Below are 18,373 nucleotides of genomic sequence, written 5' to 3' on the forward strand. Positions count from 1 at the left end.
AAGTTTTTAAAGTTTATTTACTAGTGTCACAAGTAAGGCTTACATTAACATTGCAATGAAGTTACTGTGAAATGTCTTGTCCTTAATGGAAGGAAAGCAAAATGATGCAATGCTGGAAATCTAAAATTAAAACTAAAGGATACTGGAATTATTCAGCAAGCCATTGACCTGAAATGTTGGGCTGAATTTAATTGGCTTGATGGAGGTCTCAACCAACAGTTGGAGAATCAATGGGAAACGTTTGTCAGTTCCATGCAGGCGACCTCACAGTATTAAGCGCCCTTCAGACACTTCAGTGGCCACCATCGTGCCTTCCCTGAAGTTCAGTTTCTAAGTGGCAGAGGTTTCATCCATCAAGAACATCTGGCCAGAATGCCTGATAATGGGGGTACAAAGTCCTCTCTTTTCATCTGCATTCTGCCAATCAATGAAATTTCTATCAAGAAACAAACACAACTTCCAAAATGTCTCAAAATGTGATGATTAAAATTGAGCTTTCTTGGGGATTTTCATTCTATTGGCCACCTTTCCATCCAGCTTTGTTACTTATTGAGCCAAAATCAGATCATATATTGAACAGCTCAATGTTTGAAAATCAAATATCTGAAACCATTGACTTTTTTTATTCATTCATGGGATGTGGGCATTGTTGGCTGGGCTAGTATTTATTGTCCTTGAGCCGAAGTGGCTTGCTAGGCCGTTTCAGAGGGCATTTTAAGAGTCAACCACATTGTTGTGGGTCTGGGGTCACAAATAGGCCAGACCAGGTAAGGACGGCAGATTTCTTTCCCTAAAGGACATTAGTGAACCTGATGGGTTTTATGAAAATTGACAGTTTTATTCTGGTCATCTTTAAGCTTTCATTCCAGATTTTTATTGAATTCAAATTTCACCATCTGCCATGCAGGATTCCAATCAGGTTCCCAGAGTATTACTCTGGGTCTCTGGATTACTAGTACTGTGACAGAGTCTATAATTAAGGGAAGAATGCACACCCTAAAAATTTATAGCTGATCAGGCAGCAAGCAATTGTAAAGGATAGGTCAGAGTGATGAATCTGACTGAAACTTTCGAAAAATGACTAAATTTGTGGTCAGGTGAATATCTGTGCATGTTATTTGAATGAACTTCTGGAAGGAAAGTGATAAAGTGCCGAACTGAAGTTGATGTGCATGAAGGGCAATTGTTAGACCTTATCAGGAAATGGCTGAGTAGTAGGGGCCAGAAGGCAGGCATTCTATTTTCTGGCTCTATACCAATTTAATCAAAAGGCAAATAGAATGTTGGGTTTTATACACAAGAGGGGAAAGTCACGCTTCAGCTGTGCAAAGCCCAGACAACACGGAGATCCATGAGCAGTTTTGGACACTATATCTGAGAAATGATATATTAACCTTGGAGGACTGCAACATTGATTTACTAGAATGGTACCTGTTTTGGGATATTAAGGGAAATAAATAGGTGAAAAACTATTTCCACTGGTAGGGAAGTCTAGTCCTAGTGAGCTGATGTAGGGGAGCTAATTCACACAGAACCATAGATTTAGGAACACCAACATTAAAATAAATGATCTTGGATTGCGGTAACGTAAGTCAGTCAGGGCTGTTGCCATTGAAGATAACTCTGTACGATTAACAAATATTTCTTATTTAAAACATGTATTTTGTTTACAAGATGGACGTGTTTTGCTTTTGGTTACATTTTGTGAAACTTTGGTCAGTGACAAAATACAACAGGCCCCTGGTGGGAAAGGGAAGAAACAACAGATCCACTGAAAGCAGTAATGCTATCAGCAGGGTCAGGAACAAGATGGTTACCAATGCCAGCCTTATGAATAAAGTCATACAACTCTGAGAGATAATATAGGTGGCAAGCAGACAAAGAATTTCTCAGGGCCAGATGAGAGTCACATGGATTCAATTCGGTGGGAATCATTCTCCCATTTCACTGTCCTGTGTCCAATACTGCTGGGCAACAGATGGGAGGCAACATCTGTAATTAATGACAAATGAAATCCCATGAGGTCAGGATGTGTATTGTCATTGGCTGGAGTTAATGGCAAGATTGTTATTGACTGATTTGTATTAACGTTTACTAGATAATGCCCAGCAGAAAAGTGGACAATATGATTTGGTAAATATATAATTGTCTTCCAGGGGGCATTGTTTTCCAGGCTGGTATCCGGCTCCCTGCATTCTTTACCTTGCAAGCAGGGCTTCCTCATATCATTCTCCCATTCCATTGTTTGATTAAATAAAATCACGTCTTCAAAAACCAGTACACTGCATTTTGAGTCTTTGTATTAACTTAAGTGGCAATACGTAACCTCGAAAGGAAACCCCTGTGTACATGGGCCTAATCTAAATGTTACAGCGAGACAAGAGAGGCATACAGTGAGACACCGGAGACATTAGAGACGGTACAGAAACTAGAAAACAGTTCTACACACAGAGTGGTAGTACGAATTTGGAACACTCTAATGCAAACGGCAATGGATTTTGGATGAATTCCTAAATGTAAGGTGAATAATACTTTTGGTGAACAAAAATACAAGTGGTATGTTGTAAAGGTGAGTGCATGGATTTAGATCTGCAATCATTTCACTGAATAGCAGCATAGGTTTGAGAGACTAAATGGCTCACTCCTGCTTCGATATTCTTATCAGAGTAGAAAGAAGCAGAGGTAACATTTCAGGTTTCCTTCATCAGAAACAGAAAAGGTTAGACTTATTACACATTTTAAGCAAATAGAAGTCGGAAAGGGGCAGTGCAAGGATGGAGGTGAATAAAAAGGTCCTTGATAGGATGGAAGGGAGGAGAGACGTAATTACTGAAGGAAACAAAAAATAGCTCAGGATGACACGTCGACAGTAATGGCAGAATCATCACCAATAGCTGCCTCCCAAAAAAATGGGAACAGAGGCTATGATCTGAAAATTAACCTTTTGCTTGTCTACTAGATCTGTAAATAGCTGTTGTACTGAATACATTTGGGCACAATGCCAAAAAAGTTATACATTGACTCCTACCACTGGCTGTACTTCAGAATTATGTTTTTCACATAATTGTTAACATATTTTGAATATTAAATAGATGACAAAACAAAACAGAATATTTAGCCTATAGTCTGCATTTACGGAAGTCAAGAATTTGATCATTCCCCCAACCCCCCCGCCCCCAAAAATAAAAATCTTACGTTTGCAATGAAGTATTTGTTGAATTTATGAGGCTCCTGTCAGTAATTTTTTCCAGTATTAACAAGGCACTAGTTTCGTGGCCCTAAAACACGAGAAAAAGTCACATCGTTAAAAAATTGTACATCTTTTTGTAAAAACAAAATAAGTTGCAACATGGATAAAATTAAACTGTAAGAATGCTTCAACAACAAGAACAGAAAATGCTGAAAATCTCAGCAAGTCTGACCGCATCTGTGGGGAGAGAATAGCGCCAATGTTTGGAGTCTAGATGACCCTCCGTCAGAGCTGAGAGCAAAGAGAATCAGCAGAGATTTATACCATGAGAATGGCGGAGTGGAATGGGACAAAGGGAATGTAACTGAGGATACAGAAAGCTGAGAAGGTGCCCGAAATGTCCAGGAGAAGTAGAAAAATGAAAGTGACCCACTGGCTCTGGGATACCCTGGCCCACTCCTCCATCACACCCAACACCACAACCCCTGCCCATGGCACCATTCCATGCAATCATAGAAGGTGCAACACCTGCCCCTTTATTCTTCCTTGCTCACCATCCCAGGTCCGAAACACCCCTTTCAGCTGAAGCAGCACTTCACATGCACCTCCTTCAATCTGGTCTATTGCATTCGCTGCTCCCAATGCGGTCTACTGTACATTGGAGAGACCAAATGCAGTTTGGTGACTACTTTGCTGAACACCTCGGTCTATTTGCAACCAAGGCCCAGACCTTCTTGTTGCTTGTCACTTCAACACAATATTCTGCTCTCCTGTCCACATGTCGTCCTTGGTATTTTGTAATGTTCTAGCAAACCCCAACACAAACTGGAAGAACAGCATCTCATCTTCCGATTGGGTACTTCACAGCGTTCTGGACTGAACATTGAGTTCAACAAGTTCAGGGCATGAACTCTCTCCACTTCTACCCCATTTCCATTTATTTTATTTCATTTTATTTACCCGTTTTATCATCCTTCTCTCTCACTTCCATTTTTCCACTTCTCCATTCCAGTTTTCCTTCTTGCCCTCCCAACCTTTCAGGGCAATTGCCACATTCCTCAGGCAGTCCTTTAACAATCTGTACCTCTGTTCTGCCATTCATACATTCTCATCACTTAATGGAAAATGTCAGCACCTCCTCAGCCTTCTGTATCCTCATTTAATTTCCCTTTGTCCCATTCCACCATTCAACATCGAAATGTTGGCTCTATTCTATCCCCACAGATGCTGTCATACCTGAGATTTTCCAGCATTCTCTGTTCTTGTTTCAGATTCCAGCATTCACAGAATTACGCTTTTATGTAAGAATGCTTTGATATTTTAATTCATAATTCATCTTATAATTCAACTCTCAAACTGTCCAAAAATATTAAATTTATTCAATATGGCATTCCTGAAAATTTCAGGTGTTTCTTCAATTATATTCTACCCTCATTATTCCCATCTATTTTCTTTAACTGTTCAAGTTTGGAACGCAGAATCTTGGGAGTTGTAAAGCGCACAGAAAGCCCTTCTGCCTACAAGAATAACTAATAATGCAGAACTATAGTCACTGAGAGTGAGATTAAAGGAATTTTAATTCTGTAACTTGCTTCATTTCACTGCTCCCTCCCAAAAGTGGAATGATTAACTCGTCAGAGAATTTAAAACTTTTTCAAAATTTAAAATAATCTGAATTTCATTACCAGTTTAGAAACATGCATACCTCTTTGCTATGGGAAGGATGTCTTGTGAAACAGTGGGTAATGATCCCTGCTTCTGAGTCAGTAACTCTGGGTTTGAGTCCCACCCCTGGATGTGATTGCCAAATGCATTAATAATTTATCCAAAGAGGCTGAGTATCAACCTGAAAATCCTTCCAATACACAACAATAATAGTACGTGGTAACAGCAGGTGAAGTTTTTGGTTGGCATTTGAGCCTCCACCATCACTATCTGTAACTCCAGACTATCACATACATGTAAAAGTGCTTGTTGCCACAGCAACTTGAATTCCAAGTGAACTATAATACACTAACACCACCTGGTACAAGTATCAACTTCTACATTGAAGCAAAAATCTTAAAACAATTTTTTGGTAGCCCTCGATTTGAAATAAAATGATCTTGGTTATGACCTTACTGAAGACATTTTTACTATATTTAGCACTTTGCTGAAACAGTCTCAGCTGCAAGCCACCACTCGTGGCAAATTCAATCTTCTTCTAGCTGCCCTCAATCTGTCTTTTAGCTTTGCGTTGTCTGCTGTTTTCATAGGTCAGTGAGCACAGGGGTGATGGGTAAACAAACCGCGGTGTGAGTAAGGATATGGGTAGCAGATTTTTGCATGAGCTCAAGAATATGAAGGTTGGTCAAGATGGAATAATTGAATCTAGGGATAACAAAGGCATGTATGGGAAATTCAGCAGTAAATGAATTGATGCAATATTGTGGAAACAGAAGCAGTCTAATTTGGTGATAGAGTGGTCATCGGGTTGAAAGCTCAGCTCAGTTGTTGAAATTAGATATCACAGTTGCAAACAGTCTGTTTAGCCTCAGCCAGTGACCAGGGAACACTTAAATTACAATTGCATATTTAGATAATAAAATATTAAATACTCGCTAATGAGCAATACTATAAAACTGAGAAGTTCTGCTGTGTGTCTAAGATTTTCAAAGTTCGACACTCACCTTGCTACAAGCCAAATGGAGGGCTGTGTTCTTGTTCATATCTTGCAGAGTAAGGTTGGCCTTTGCACTGCTAACTAATACCTCTAGAATAGGACAACAAATACTAATTATTTTAAATTTCAGTACAAAGACTCCATTAAAATGAACACTCCACTAAAGAAAAGTTCCATTTATCACATTGGATTTTACCTTCAATGAATTGTTTGAATCTATGGGTAAAAGCATGGGCAATTAACGATGGGTAGTAAATGCTGACCTAGCCAGTGATGCCCAAATCCCATAAATGAATAAAATCCTACAGTGTGCCTCTTGCTGATTGTGGACTTGGGCCTGGATCCGTATGATAATTAGTATGGGCGACACATTGCAATTAAAAACATTAACAGTTGAAGTAAGTTTATAAACAATATAACTACCACCCAATACTGAAGTCAAATGGTATGTAGGGCTATTCAAGTAAAAGAACACATTTCCAAATTTTCAACCACCCCAGTGGCAGGGTGGTTAGCACTGCTGCCTCACAATGTCAGGGACCTGGGTTCAATTGCTGCCTCACTAACAGTCTGTGTGGAGTTTGCATGTTCTGCCCGTGTCTGTGTGGGTTTCCGCCAAATATTCTAGTTTCCCTTCAGTCCAAAGATGTGCAGGTTAGGTGGACTGGCCATGCTAAATTGCCCCTTGGTGTCCAAAGATGTGTAAATAAAGTGGATTCGTGGCTACAGGGATCAATGATTGAGGTGAGCAGACTGTGTGGGGGATGAAGCTGTATGATGCTGAGTTTCACAGTAATGGTACCAATGTCTAATGGCTGCCTGTGAATGCAGGTGAGCAACACATTTAAATTATTAAGATCACTATTAGTCATTTCTCTTGCCTGCTCATATTTTGTCATCAATGGAGCAAATGCATGGGAAGGCTGCTAGATTTGTGGAAGCAACCTCCATGTGATTGTCAAGGGGTGGCAGAAGATGGAGGGTGGCAGGCATCAGAACTGGGAATTCCATTATTCACAGAGGGGGCTACAGACAGCAAAGGTTGACATCTTACACAAATTCGTCCTCGGAGGGAGCTGCTTTCTTAACCCATCTGATTTTTAACTTTATGTACCATGTTGAAGGGCTCTCTCTATACCAAGCTACCTCAGTGCTGCGAGCCATCTGACCGGGCCAGCAGCAGCTGCAGTCTTTCCATCGAATGATGGAAAGGACTTGATGGACTGAATGGCTTAATTCTGCTCCTATAACTTATGACATTGTGCTTAACTGGATGGCAGTTCTGGAGGCAGCCAATTCAGAGGCAGCCTACAATAAAATTGCTGAGCCAGTCCCCATTCAGCAAATCATGCTTTGGGGCACTAATTTTGTCCCAATTTCAGGGTCTGGTAGCTTGCTGTAAAATCCTGTCCCCTTTGATATTAAACTGCTCTGTCAAATCTCCTCTATATTTTCTCATCAATCCTAGCTTCTTCAATCTTTCTACGTAACAAGTTCCTCATTCCTGGAATAATTCAAGAAAATCTTTCCTCAAGCCTCTCTAAGATCTTTACATTTTTCTTAAAAGTATGGTCCCCAGAATTGGACACAATACTCCAGTTGTAGCCAAAGCAGCATTTTACACAGGCTTTTCAAAATTTCCTTATTTTGTACACTTAACAATTCTATTTATGAAGTCCAGAATTCTGTGCTTTTTTTTCAAACCTTTTTCTCAAACTGGCCTGTCATCTTCAATATACCCCCAGATCCTCTGCTCCTACACCCCTTTATTTTATATTGCCTCTCCGCTTTCTATCAAAATATATCACTTTGCATTTCTCTGCAATAAATGTCACCAATGATGTGTCAGTCAATTCCATCAGCCTATGTTCTCTTGAAATCGATCACTATTCTGCTCACAGTTCACAATACTTCCAAGCTTTGTGTAATCTGCAAGCATTGAAGTTGTGCCCTCGACACCCAAATCCAGGTTATTCATCTCCATCACAAAAAGCAATGATCCTAGGATGGGTCACAAGGAACCCACTGTATTGATTCTTCTAATCTAAACAACATCTGATCACTACTAGTGCATCCTGTCCTTTAGCCAATCTCATATCCAAGCTGCCACTGTGCCTTTCATTCTGTGGCCTTCAACTGTGCTGACCAGCCTAAAATGTGGCAGTTTATCAAACACATTTGAAAGTAAAGTGAAGTTAACGGAGGTCTGCAAAAAGATCACAATTCTAAAGCAAATTGCTTGATAATTTCAGCAAGGTTCAGGTATTTAAGCCACATATAATCTGACAGGTCAGCAAAGCTCCTGGCATTGATTCTAATGTGCACCGCTTCCTTATTAAAGTAACAAGTTATCAAACAATATCTCACCAACAGCATTAGTCTGCCCATTCTCAGCTGCCATCATTATCGGTGTTTTCCCAGTTGAATCTGCAGTATTTACTTGGGCATTATGGCTGAGTAGAAGTTGTAAACATTCAACATGATCTGTGAAAGCTGCAGCATGAAGAGGGGTTCTGTAGAGAATAAAACAGCCAAATTATAATTATTTCATTGTGTTCATTCTCTTTTCTCCAATGTTAGGAAGGATGAATTACTTGCTGGGTTACATTATTCCACACACAAAATATCTCAATATTATCCAAAACATCTCATCTCTTCCAGATTCCAAATTCTATTACAAATTAGTGAAAATAAATTAATTGATCCATTACTTAGCTCTATCACATGTTGCCTATGTTGTCTGATGAGCAATAGTCCTGTGTTGTACCTTCACCAAGTTGACATCTCCTCTTGTGCTCTACATTAAACCAAGGTTAATCCCCTAGCTTGGTGATAATGGTCGAGTGGGGATATGCTGGGCCGTGAGACTACAGATAGTGGATGAGTACAATTACCTCGTGGTTGCCCAGACTTGAGATGCGAGATCCATTCGAAATCTATCCCACTTGGTAGTGTCACACAACACAATGGAGAGTATCCTCAATGTGAAGATGGGACTTGTCTCCACAAGGACTGTGCGATGGTCATTCTTAATTATACTATCATAAAAGGATACATCTGTGGCAAGCAGATTGGGGAGGACAAGGACAAGGATGCTTTTCCCTTCACCATCTGCTAAAGATCCAATCTAGCAATTATGTCCTTTAGGACTCAGCCAGCTTGGTCTGTATTGTTATTACCAAGCCGTTTGTCAGTGAATGTTGAAGGCCCCCCACGCAGAGTACATTCTACACCTTTGCCACTCAGTGCCTCCTTCAAGTGGTGTTTAACATGAAGGAGTACTGATTCATCAGTTAAAGACTGCAGGAGGGGGTGGAGGGAGAGGGAAGAGGGAGAAAGAGGTAATTAGCAGATGGTTTCCTTGCCCATGTTTGACCTGATGCCATGAGGTTTCATGGGATCCAGAATTTATCTTGAGGACTCCCAGGGCAACTCCTTCCCAACTGCACACCACTATGTTGCAACATCTAGTGAGATTGTCTTGCCATTGGGACAGGACATCCATGGATGGTGATGTGTCTAGAACATTATCTGTTAGGTCTGATTCTGTGAATATGACTATGTCAGGCCGTTGTTTGACTAATCTGTGAAACAACTCGTCCCAAAGTAAAAAGATAGGTTTTAGATACCAAATCTAATTGAGTCACTATTTTGTATTGACATTATACTCCCCTCAGATTTCACGTTGCTTTCCTTTCTGCTTAATCTTTGTGAACGAGAATTTTGAGAATCTAACTGAGCAAAGTGAAAATTGGTTTCTTACATTTAACACAACAACAGGAATTACAGTTTTCAATGGCATTTGGGGATTAAATGTGAAAATTCTACTGTTAACATTCCATTACCTTCCTTTTCCATCTGTAGAGTTTACAATGCTGGCACCTAGAATGTCTATTAACATTTCTGCTGAACCTTCATTGTCATTTATTCTGAAAAGAACAAAAAGTGCCAGTTAAAGGATATGTTTAATTGAATACTGAGTAACAATTCAGATTGTAATGGCTTTGAAAAAAACTTACACGGCACAGTGCAATGGATTAAAAGAGTTGCCTTCCAGTTTTTGAAAAACCTCCTGTTCCAGCAGAAGTTCTACACATGTATCATGGCCTAGTGGAGAGAAGAAAACTCTTTATACCACTTCGTACTTTTACCCTCATAAGACATATGAGCAGAATTAGGCCACTTGGCCCGTCGAGCCTGCTCCACCATTCAATCATCCCCATTTTCCTGCCTTTTCCCCATAATCCCTGATCCCCTTATTAATCAAGAGCCTATCTATCTCAATATTGTACAGCAACACTAACAATCTCTCAAGAAAGCATACCAGAAATGAAAAACATTTCACAATGAAGGCTGCAGGCACTTTGGGGGTTCTTTTCTAATTTGTACAATGCTATATAAAAATTACAGCATTGCTGTATCATGATACATTATCTGATTCTCAGTTTTAGTTGTTGAATGTATTAGGCACAAGGCATTACAATATCAGCTCCAAATAAAAATATTTGTGGCTTTATGGTCTTGGATCTAATATCCAAATAAAGGAGACAAATTATGGTATTCAGCTATTTTGTATGTATTTACCCAGGAATATAAAATGCTGTGTGTGCAAAGGGTTATAACAGTCACTAGTAAGAAACGACAAAAATTTTCGCGAGTATTAGAAATAAGTGGTTATAGATATGGTGAAAAATTAAGAGACCAGTTCTGAGCAACAACACGAAATGTCTTCATGTTTACTCTTTGATTGACCATACTGACTTCTGTTGGGAGGATGGAAATCTCTGCAATAATGAAAACAATCTGTAATGATCTGATCCTTCCAAAGAGGACACAGTAATGAAGAAAGGAAGCTTGAGGTTATCTTTGTTCTCACTGTTCTTTGGAACAGTGAGTGGCTTTAGCAGTGGATAATTAGGTCCATAATAGTTAATGTGGCCCAATTAGACCTGGTGATGGAGGGTCCAGTAAACCTGTGACGTGTGGGATGCACTCAAGCGGGTAAAAACAAAGTCATTTCATAAGAAAACACAATTTGGGGAAAGTTTTTTTTTGAATAAGTCAGTGTTGATGGGAAGTGTGGATGGTGAGGGGCACAAACAAGTGTACGGAGATGGCTTTGTTTGTGACTGGGACCTAGGAAATAAAGGAGAGTATTCAAATAGCAATATTGCGTATAGTTACTTGCTAAATTTTAATGACAGTTTTTTAAGTAGCTTAGCTTATTTACGAGTGTCACAAGTAGGCTTACAGTAACACTACAACAAAGTTACTGTGAAAATCCCCTAGTCACCACACTCCTTCGCCTGTCCAGGTACACTAAGGGAGAATATAGCATGACCAATACGCCTAACCAGCATGTCTTTCGGACTGTGGGACGAAACCAGGGCACCCGGAGGAAACCCATGTAGACACAGGGAGAATGTGCAGCCAGATTTTTAAAAATTAATTCATGGGACAATGGCATCACTGCCTGGCCAGCATTTATTGCTGATCCCTAGTTGCCTGAGGGAAGTTGCTGTGGCTCTGGAGCCACGTAGAGGCCAGGCTGGGTAAGGATTGCAGATTTCCTTCCCTAAAGGACATTAATGAATTTGATGGGTTTTTCCGACAACTGACAATGGTTACATGGTCATTAGTAGTTTCTTAATTCCAGATTTTTTTTTATTGAATTCAAATTCTGCCATCTGCCTTATACAGGGATAAGACAAATTTTATCCTATTGGCAGCAGAGTATTGCTCAGTTTTGTGCAGTTATTTAAAACGTCTCCATGCACACAACATCCACTGTACCACCCTCATCATCCTCCTTGTTACTTCTTCAAAACATTTGATTTAAGTTAGTAAAACATGGCCTTCTCCTAATAAAACCATGCTGATATCCCCGATTAATCTCTTCTTTTCTCAGTGAGTTTATCCGGTGTCTCAGAATTGATTCTAATAATTTGCCCACCACCAAAGTCAGACTGACCAGCCTTTGGTCTATTCCTCACACTCCTTTCTAATTAATGGTACAACGTTTGCAGACCTCCACTCCTCTGGTATCTCCTCGGTATGTATTGAGGATTGGAAAATGATCCTCAGGGCATCTGCTATTTCCTCCCTAGCTTACTTTAACAGTCTGGGATTGAATCCATGTGGCCCTGGTGACTCATGGACAGTCCCTTCAGTAATTCTGTCAGTATGTTTACTATATCTAATATTTCATAATCCTCCTCCTTAACTAGAATATCTCAATTATCCTTCTCCTTTACAAAGACAGAGACAAAGCATCTATGCACAAGTTATTTGTACATCTCTCACATATCCTACTCTTTTCAGTAATTATCCTCTTGCTCTTAATGTACCAATAAAACATCTTTGGGTTTTCCTTGACGTGCCAATATTTTTTCATTTTTTCCCTCTCTGCTTTCCTAATTCTCTTTTTCACGTCACCCCTGTAACTTTCGATTTTCTAGGCTTTCTATATTATTCTACAGTTTTTTGTGACTGTCATAAGCTTTATTTTTCTATGTGTATCTGGATAACCAGGGGGCTTTAGTTTTGGCAGTACCATCCTTTGTGGAGGCTGCCTCGCTAAATATATTTAAGACACGGGTTGATAGGTTTTTGATAGGCAAGGGGATTAAGGGTTATGGGGAGAGGGCGGGAATGTGGAACTGAGACATGACAGATCAGCCATGATCTTATTGAATGGCGGGGCAGGCTCAAAGGGCTAGATGGCCTAGTCCTGCTCCTATTTCTTATGTTCTGATCCTTCTTCTTAGTTGGGACATAGAATCTCACATTTGAATGCCTTCCACTGATTTTCTTTTAAGGAGCTGTATCCAGTCCACTTTCACCAGATTACTTTTCAGCTTTGTAAAATTTGATCGGCTCCAAGTTAGAACTTCTACTCCTGTTCTAGCTTTGTTCTTTTCCATAATTATGCTAAATTTAACTGAATTATGGTCACTATCTCCTAGTCACCCACTGCTACTTCACCCATTTGTCTTACTTTATTTTCTAAGACTAAATCTAAAATTGCATTCCCTCTCATTGGGCTTGTTACATACTGGCTAAAACGTTTACTTCAATGCAGTTCAAGAATTTTGTGTCTTCTGCGCCTTTCACACTGTTTGTATCCCAGTTGATGTTAGAATAACTAAAGTCTCCTACTACTGGTGCCCTTTTGTTTTTACACTAAAAAATTTCCCTATATGTTTGCTCTTCTATCTCCTTCTCAGTATTTGAGGGCTATAGTGGCTGAACACACATTTAGTATATTATCGCTCCTCAAAGCTGCAATTGATTCCTTATCCTATAATACTATACCCTCACCTTTTTTTTATCCTCCCTCTATCCTGCCTGAGAGCTCTATACCCAGGGATATTGAGCTGCCAATTTTGTCCCTCTAAGTCAAGTTTGCTTTATAGCAATGGTATCACACCACCATGTGTCTATCAATGCCCTCAGCTCATTGGTTTGATTCACCATACTCATTGCATTTACATATAAAACTTTTAACCCTACCAAATTCCCGTTAAGTACATTTTTTAACCTTTGCTTTGTCTGGCTTTTGGAGTTACCCACTAATTTTCTGTCTCCGATTCTCTGCTCTGTACTGGGAAAGCTCCTTGTGAAGATATCCATCTCTATCCTGTTCACGTGTAGACTGTCCAGATTTGTACAGATCCACCAGTCCCCAGAACCAGTCCCAATGCCTCAGAATTCTAACGTCTTCTCTCCTATATCAGTTTTCCAACCACGTGTTCAATCATTAAACTCTCCTATTTCTTTGATCATCATGCACATGGGACTGGGAGTAATCCTAAGATTATTGCTTTAGAAGTCCTCTTTTTGAATTTCCTTTTTAGCCCCTTAGTATCTACTTTCAAGATCTCAACTCAATGTGGACTGGAGCCATTGGCCTTTCAGTCTTTTTCAAAGGAATGGCCCGCAGAATGTCCTGCTTGATGACATCCTTGACCCTCACACCACAGAGGCAGCATATCACCTGGAGTCTCATCTATGGCCACAGAAATGCCTGCTTGTTACCCACACTAACGGATCCCTTAACACTCCTGCTCTTCCTTCCCTCCCATACAATTGAGCTAATTGTGATGCCACAAACTTCAATGTGACTGCTTCCTTTGAGGAACCAATACTCTCACCTATATCCAAAACGGAAAACCAATTAGTGAACTGATCCCGGGGGATTTTTGCACCATCTGCCTGGTACTCTTGGATGCCTGACAATCACCCATTTTCCTTCTGCCTCTTGTGCTCCCAAGCTGTGGTGTGATCACCCCTCTGACTATGTTATCCACGAAGTTCTTAGCCTCGCAGATGCGCCACAGTGACTCCAGCTGCTGAACAAACTGAAATGTGGAGCAAACTCTCAGAGCCCAGAGACACAAACACAGAAGACCAAAAAAAGAGATACCGACTATTATGCAGTGCTCAATGGTACAAAACATTGAAATACCACGGTGTGATAAATTAATGATGTTGTTCAAAACAAATAGTGGGGAGACGGTAATCAGAAACAAGGTAAGAGAAGAGATTTCCAAGGTTCAAAGTGCAGGTACTATTCAAAAATAATAGTATGAAGGCAGAAATAACTAATGATGCTTATACGGTATTGAGGAACAAAAGAGTAACAATTGCATTTTTGAACAGCAAAAGGACAAGTGAGAGCATACATTTTCTGTAAAGAGAGTCATTTCAGAACTGCTCATTGATTCAGTGATTTGTAATACAGTTAAGTGAGGAGGATTTCTTGCTGTCGGCATTGAATGTAAACTGCAAATCAACATAATTTATTTGCAAGCCAGAGAGAAGTTGAACTTATTTACCATTATAACAAGCCCAGTGCAGAGGTGTGTAACCATGATTGTCTGAAACCGTAGGAATAATATCCATTGAGGATGCAGCTTGAAGTAATGCCCCAAGTACGCCTACATGTCCACAAGCAGCTGCCAAGTGCAGAGATGTGCGGCCCTTGCAGTCCCGAATTAAGAAGTTAGCATTGTGTTGAAGCAAAGCTTCCACACACTCTTCATGACCAGTTACTGCCTATAAAACAAAATTTTTATAATAATAACTCCACCTGTGTAAAGTGTAAAATTGTGTTGCTTCAGAAGGATAAACAACATTTGCAATCTAACCAGTTCACGTGTGAATATATTCAACTTGGTGAAGAAACCACAGTCCACGATTTATGAAAATTACCAACTATATTTAAAACACTCAGTAGTCTGGTATGTTTACATTTATCCAAGGGAGCAATGGTACTTTGGCTTATTCTTTTAAAAATAAAATCTGACTGGTCAGTTCTGTAGGAACCTAGTTTCAAGCAGTCCACGGACTGAGGTACTTGCATTTGGTTCGATGCCATCTTTATGCAAAAATATCACCAACAGTTACTATGAAGTTGATTTGCTAACAAAGTATGTGCTAACTAAGAAAGCAACAGCTACTTCAGTGGTCAGGGCCAATGTACCATTCAAATCCGAAATGGACAATTACTTTATGCAACATTTCTATTCATATCAATAAACCATGCAGGCTTTTTATACAAGTTATTAATCATGCATTTTCTCCAAAAGAATATTTCCAAGTTACTAAACTTCTCAAACCTTAAATATTCATAATATATTCTTAAAGCCAGCTTTGTGCAATATGGTTACAGGAGATCCACTTATAACATTTTGCTGAAAAAAAGTGACACATGGTCATAATCCAATCAGTCAACGTGTCTGGTTTGAATTTAAGAGTTTTACAGAATCACAGAATATTACAGTGCAGAAGAGGCCCTTCGGCCCATCAAGTCTACACTGACATATGAGATGCCCTGACCTGCCCACCTAATCCCACTTGCCAGCACTTGGCCTATAGCCTTGAATATTATGGAGTGCCAAGTACTCATCCAGGTACTTTTTAAAGGATGTGAGGCAACCCGTCTCCACCACCCTCCCAGGCAGCGCATTCCAGGCCGTCACCAACCCCTGAGTAAAAAGGCTTTTTCTCAAATCTCCCCAAACCTTCCACCCTTCACTTTTAACTTGTGTCCCTTTGTAACTGACCCTTCAGCTAAAGGGAACAACTGCTCCTTATCCACTCTGTCTGTGCCCCTCATAATCCTGAACATCTCAATCAAGTTGCCCCTCAGTCTTCTCTGTTCCAACGAAAACAACCCAAGCCTATTCAACCTCTCTTCATAACTTAAGTGTTCCATCCCAGGCAGCATCCTGGTGAATCTCCACTGCACCCCCTCCAGTAAGTTCACGTCCTTTCTATAATGAGGCGACCAGAATTGCACACAGTACTCCAGCTGTGGCCTCACCAACGGTCTACAACTCCATCATGACCTCTCTGCTTTTGTCATCTATATCCTGATTGATAAAGGCAAGTGTACCATATGCCTTTTTCACCACCCTATTTACCTGCCTTTCAGAGATCTATGGACAAACACACCAAGGTCCCTTTCTTCTTCGGAACCTTCCAGTGTCAGGCCTTTCATAGTTTTCTTCCTTTTCAAATTGCTCCTTCCAAAGTGCATCACCTCACATTTTTCAGGGTTAAATTCCATCTGCCACTTATCCGCCTATTTGACAATCTCGTTTATATCTTCCTAATCCAAGACACTCAACTTCATTGTTAATCACCCGGCCAATCTTTGCGCCAATGGCAAACTTACTGACCCTACCTCCCACACAGACACCAATGTATTTATACAAATGACGAATAGGGGGCCCAGCACGGATCCCTGGTCACTGGTCTCCAGTCACTAAAGCAGCCGTCTGTCACCTCCCTCTCTGTCTCTTACTGCTAAACCAATTATGTATCCACCTCGTCAGATCACCCTGTATCCCATATGCATTAGCCTTCCTTTGGCAGCTTTCTTTTGGCAGTTAACTATTGGTCTGTGGTGCATTCTCCATGGCAATGCCTATATCAATCAGAGCCCGCTTACCAACCAATCAGCACTCATTTTTCATGCAGCATAAACTGTTGTTCTGTTTATAATTTGGTATTTTTGCAAACTATCTTGATGAGTTCAAGAAAAAAAGCTTCAGCATCATGTTTCGTTTATCAACAGTACTCAAGTTCTGTACTACTGAACGACTGGCATTCAGTTTATTATATGCCTGCCTGTTTATTCCTAATTCTCTGCTGTGTGATTCAGCAACTAAAAGCCAGTTAGAAATACATACCATGTATTAATAGCTGAGAGTGGGTATGTTATCATTTACAATTTAGGTAACAACAGTAGCCTCTTTCAAAAGCATCTCAACGATTTGTTCATATTTGAGTGAATGACGGCTTCTGTCCATCTTGAGAGCCAATGGACTGCACCTAGGGTGTTCTGTTACTTTTGCACTGAACATTATCTGTTATGGCAGTAGAGGCCAATGCACGAGTGGAATTCGTGAATTCATGTTTATACAATGAATTAAGGGCCAGACCATCAAAAAGTACTCACCCCTCTGTGTAATGCAGTTCTCCCCCATTTGTCTTTGGCATCTACATTTGCACCTTTAAGAAGTGAGCATACACAATCTGTATGTCCATTCAAAACTGACAGCATTAAGGGAGTTCTACAACAAAGAAACAAGTCAAACTAGTTAAATGCCAAATTTACATCATGTATGCAAGTTTTGTTATGGCAAACATTTAGATAAGAAAATTAACTGTTTAGTTCATGTATTTTAAGTGCATATTATGGATATTGGTAATATAATGAAAATGCACAGTAGAATAAAAATGTATTTACTAAGTGGGATACACTGCTAAGGAAATATTTCCTTTTAATTTCAACATTTATAAAGCAATTTAAATGTAAAAAAGTGAAAATATAACTGCTCAGTACATGTCCTAATTATTAACAGTATAGTTGTCATCATTGTGACCCTATACCTCTCAATATGCATTAAATATGATTTATGATTATAAAATGCTATTAATTAGTCCAATGCCAAGTTTCTGTTAGCACTTGCAGTTTTTTCTTTGATCATAAAATTGCATTTAACTTAAGGCATGTCCACTGATGCATCTAAAAATGCAGAAATAGCATTAACAACAGTCACACTACAATAACATTGCCAGTGCCTCTTTCCAACAGTTGCTGTTCCATCAATAGTTGAAGCAGTTGCTCACGTATTTCGGCATTGACTCTTTATACAGATTAAGTATACAACCACAATGTAAATTAATACAGGTGCCAATGAACAAGCAAGATTGGAGACTGGAAACAGTTTCTTGTACAAATGTGACTGAACAAGCATTTTAAAACATGTACTCAATGCTGTTTATACAAAGGATTGCCAGAAGAATGAACAAATGTAGAGTCATTGAGTTGTACAATGCAGAAAAGGCCCTTCGACCCATTGAGTCAGCATTGACATAAGCTACAACTAATGTTGTGCTAATGCCAATTTGCAGCACTTGACCCATATCCTTGAATCAAGTGCTCATCCAAATACTTTTTAAATGTTGTAAGGTTTCCGGCCTCCACTACCTTCACAGGCAGTGAATAG

At 39.8% G+C, this 18,373-nt stretch overlaps 1 protein-coding gene across 4 annotated transcripts in view; it reads right to left on the minus strand.

Annotated features, from left to right (window-relative positions):
- The window catches only part of ankrd28b (ankyrin repeat domain 28b), a 230,108-nt gene that overhangs the window by 8,482 nt on the left and 203,253 nt on the right, over window positions 1-18,373 (minus strand). For all 4 annotated transcript variants that reach the window (XM_080209614.1, XM_080209610.1, XM_080209616.1 and 1 more), the window contains exons 20-26: window positions 17,320-17,434; window positions 14,690-14,909; window positions 9,872-9,959; window positions 9,698-9,781; window positions 8,220-8,365; window positions 5,860-5,942; window positions 3,196-3,278 (exon numbers count right to left, since the gene is read on the minus strand). In XM_080209614.1, the coding sequence (XP_080065740.1) occupies window positions 3,196-3,278; window positions 5,860-5,942; window positions 8,220-8,365; window positions 9,698-9,781; window positions 9,872-9,959; window positions 14,690-14,909; window positions 17,320-17,434 (819 nt within the window). The remainder of the gene's footprint in view (window positions 1-3,195; window positions 3,279-5,859; window positions 5,943-8,219; window positions 8,366-9,697; window positions 9,782-9,871; window positions 9,960-14,689; window positions 14,910-17,319; window positions 17,435-18,373) is intronic.

The sequence above is a fragment of the Carcharhinus amblyrhynchos genome, chromosome 2 (assembly GCF_965287045.1).
Source record: "Carcharhinus amblyrhynchos chromosome 2, sCarAmb.v2.hapA, whole genome shotgun sequence".
Taxonomy (NCBI): Eukaryota; Metazoa; Chordata; class Chondrichthyes; order Carcharhiniformes; family Carcharhinidae; genus Carcharhinus; species Carcharhinus amblyrhynchos.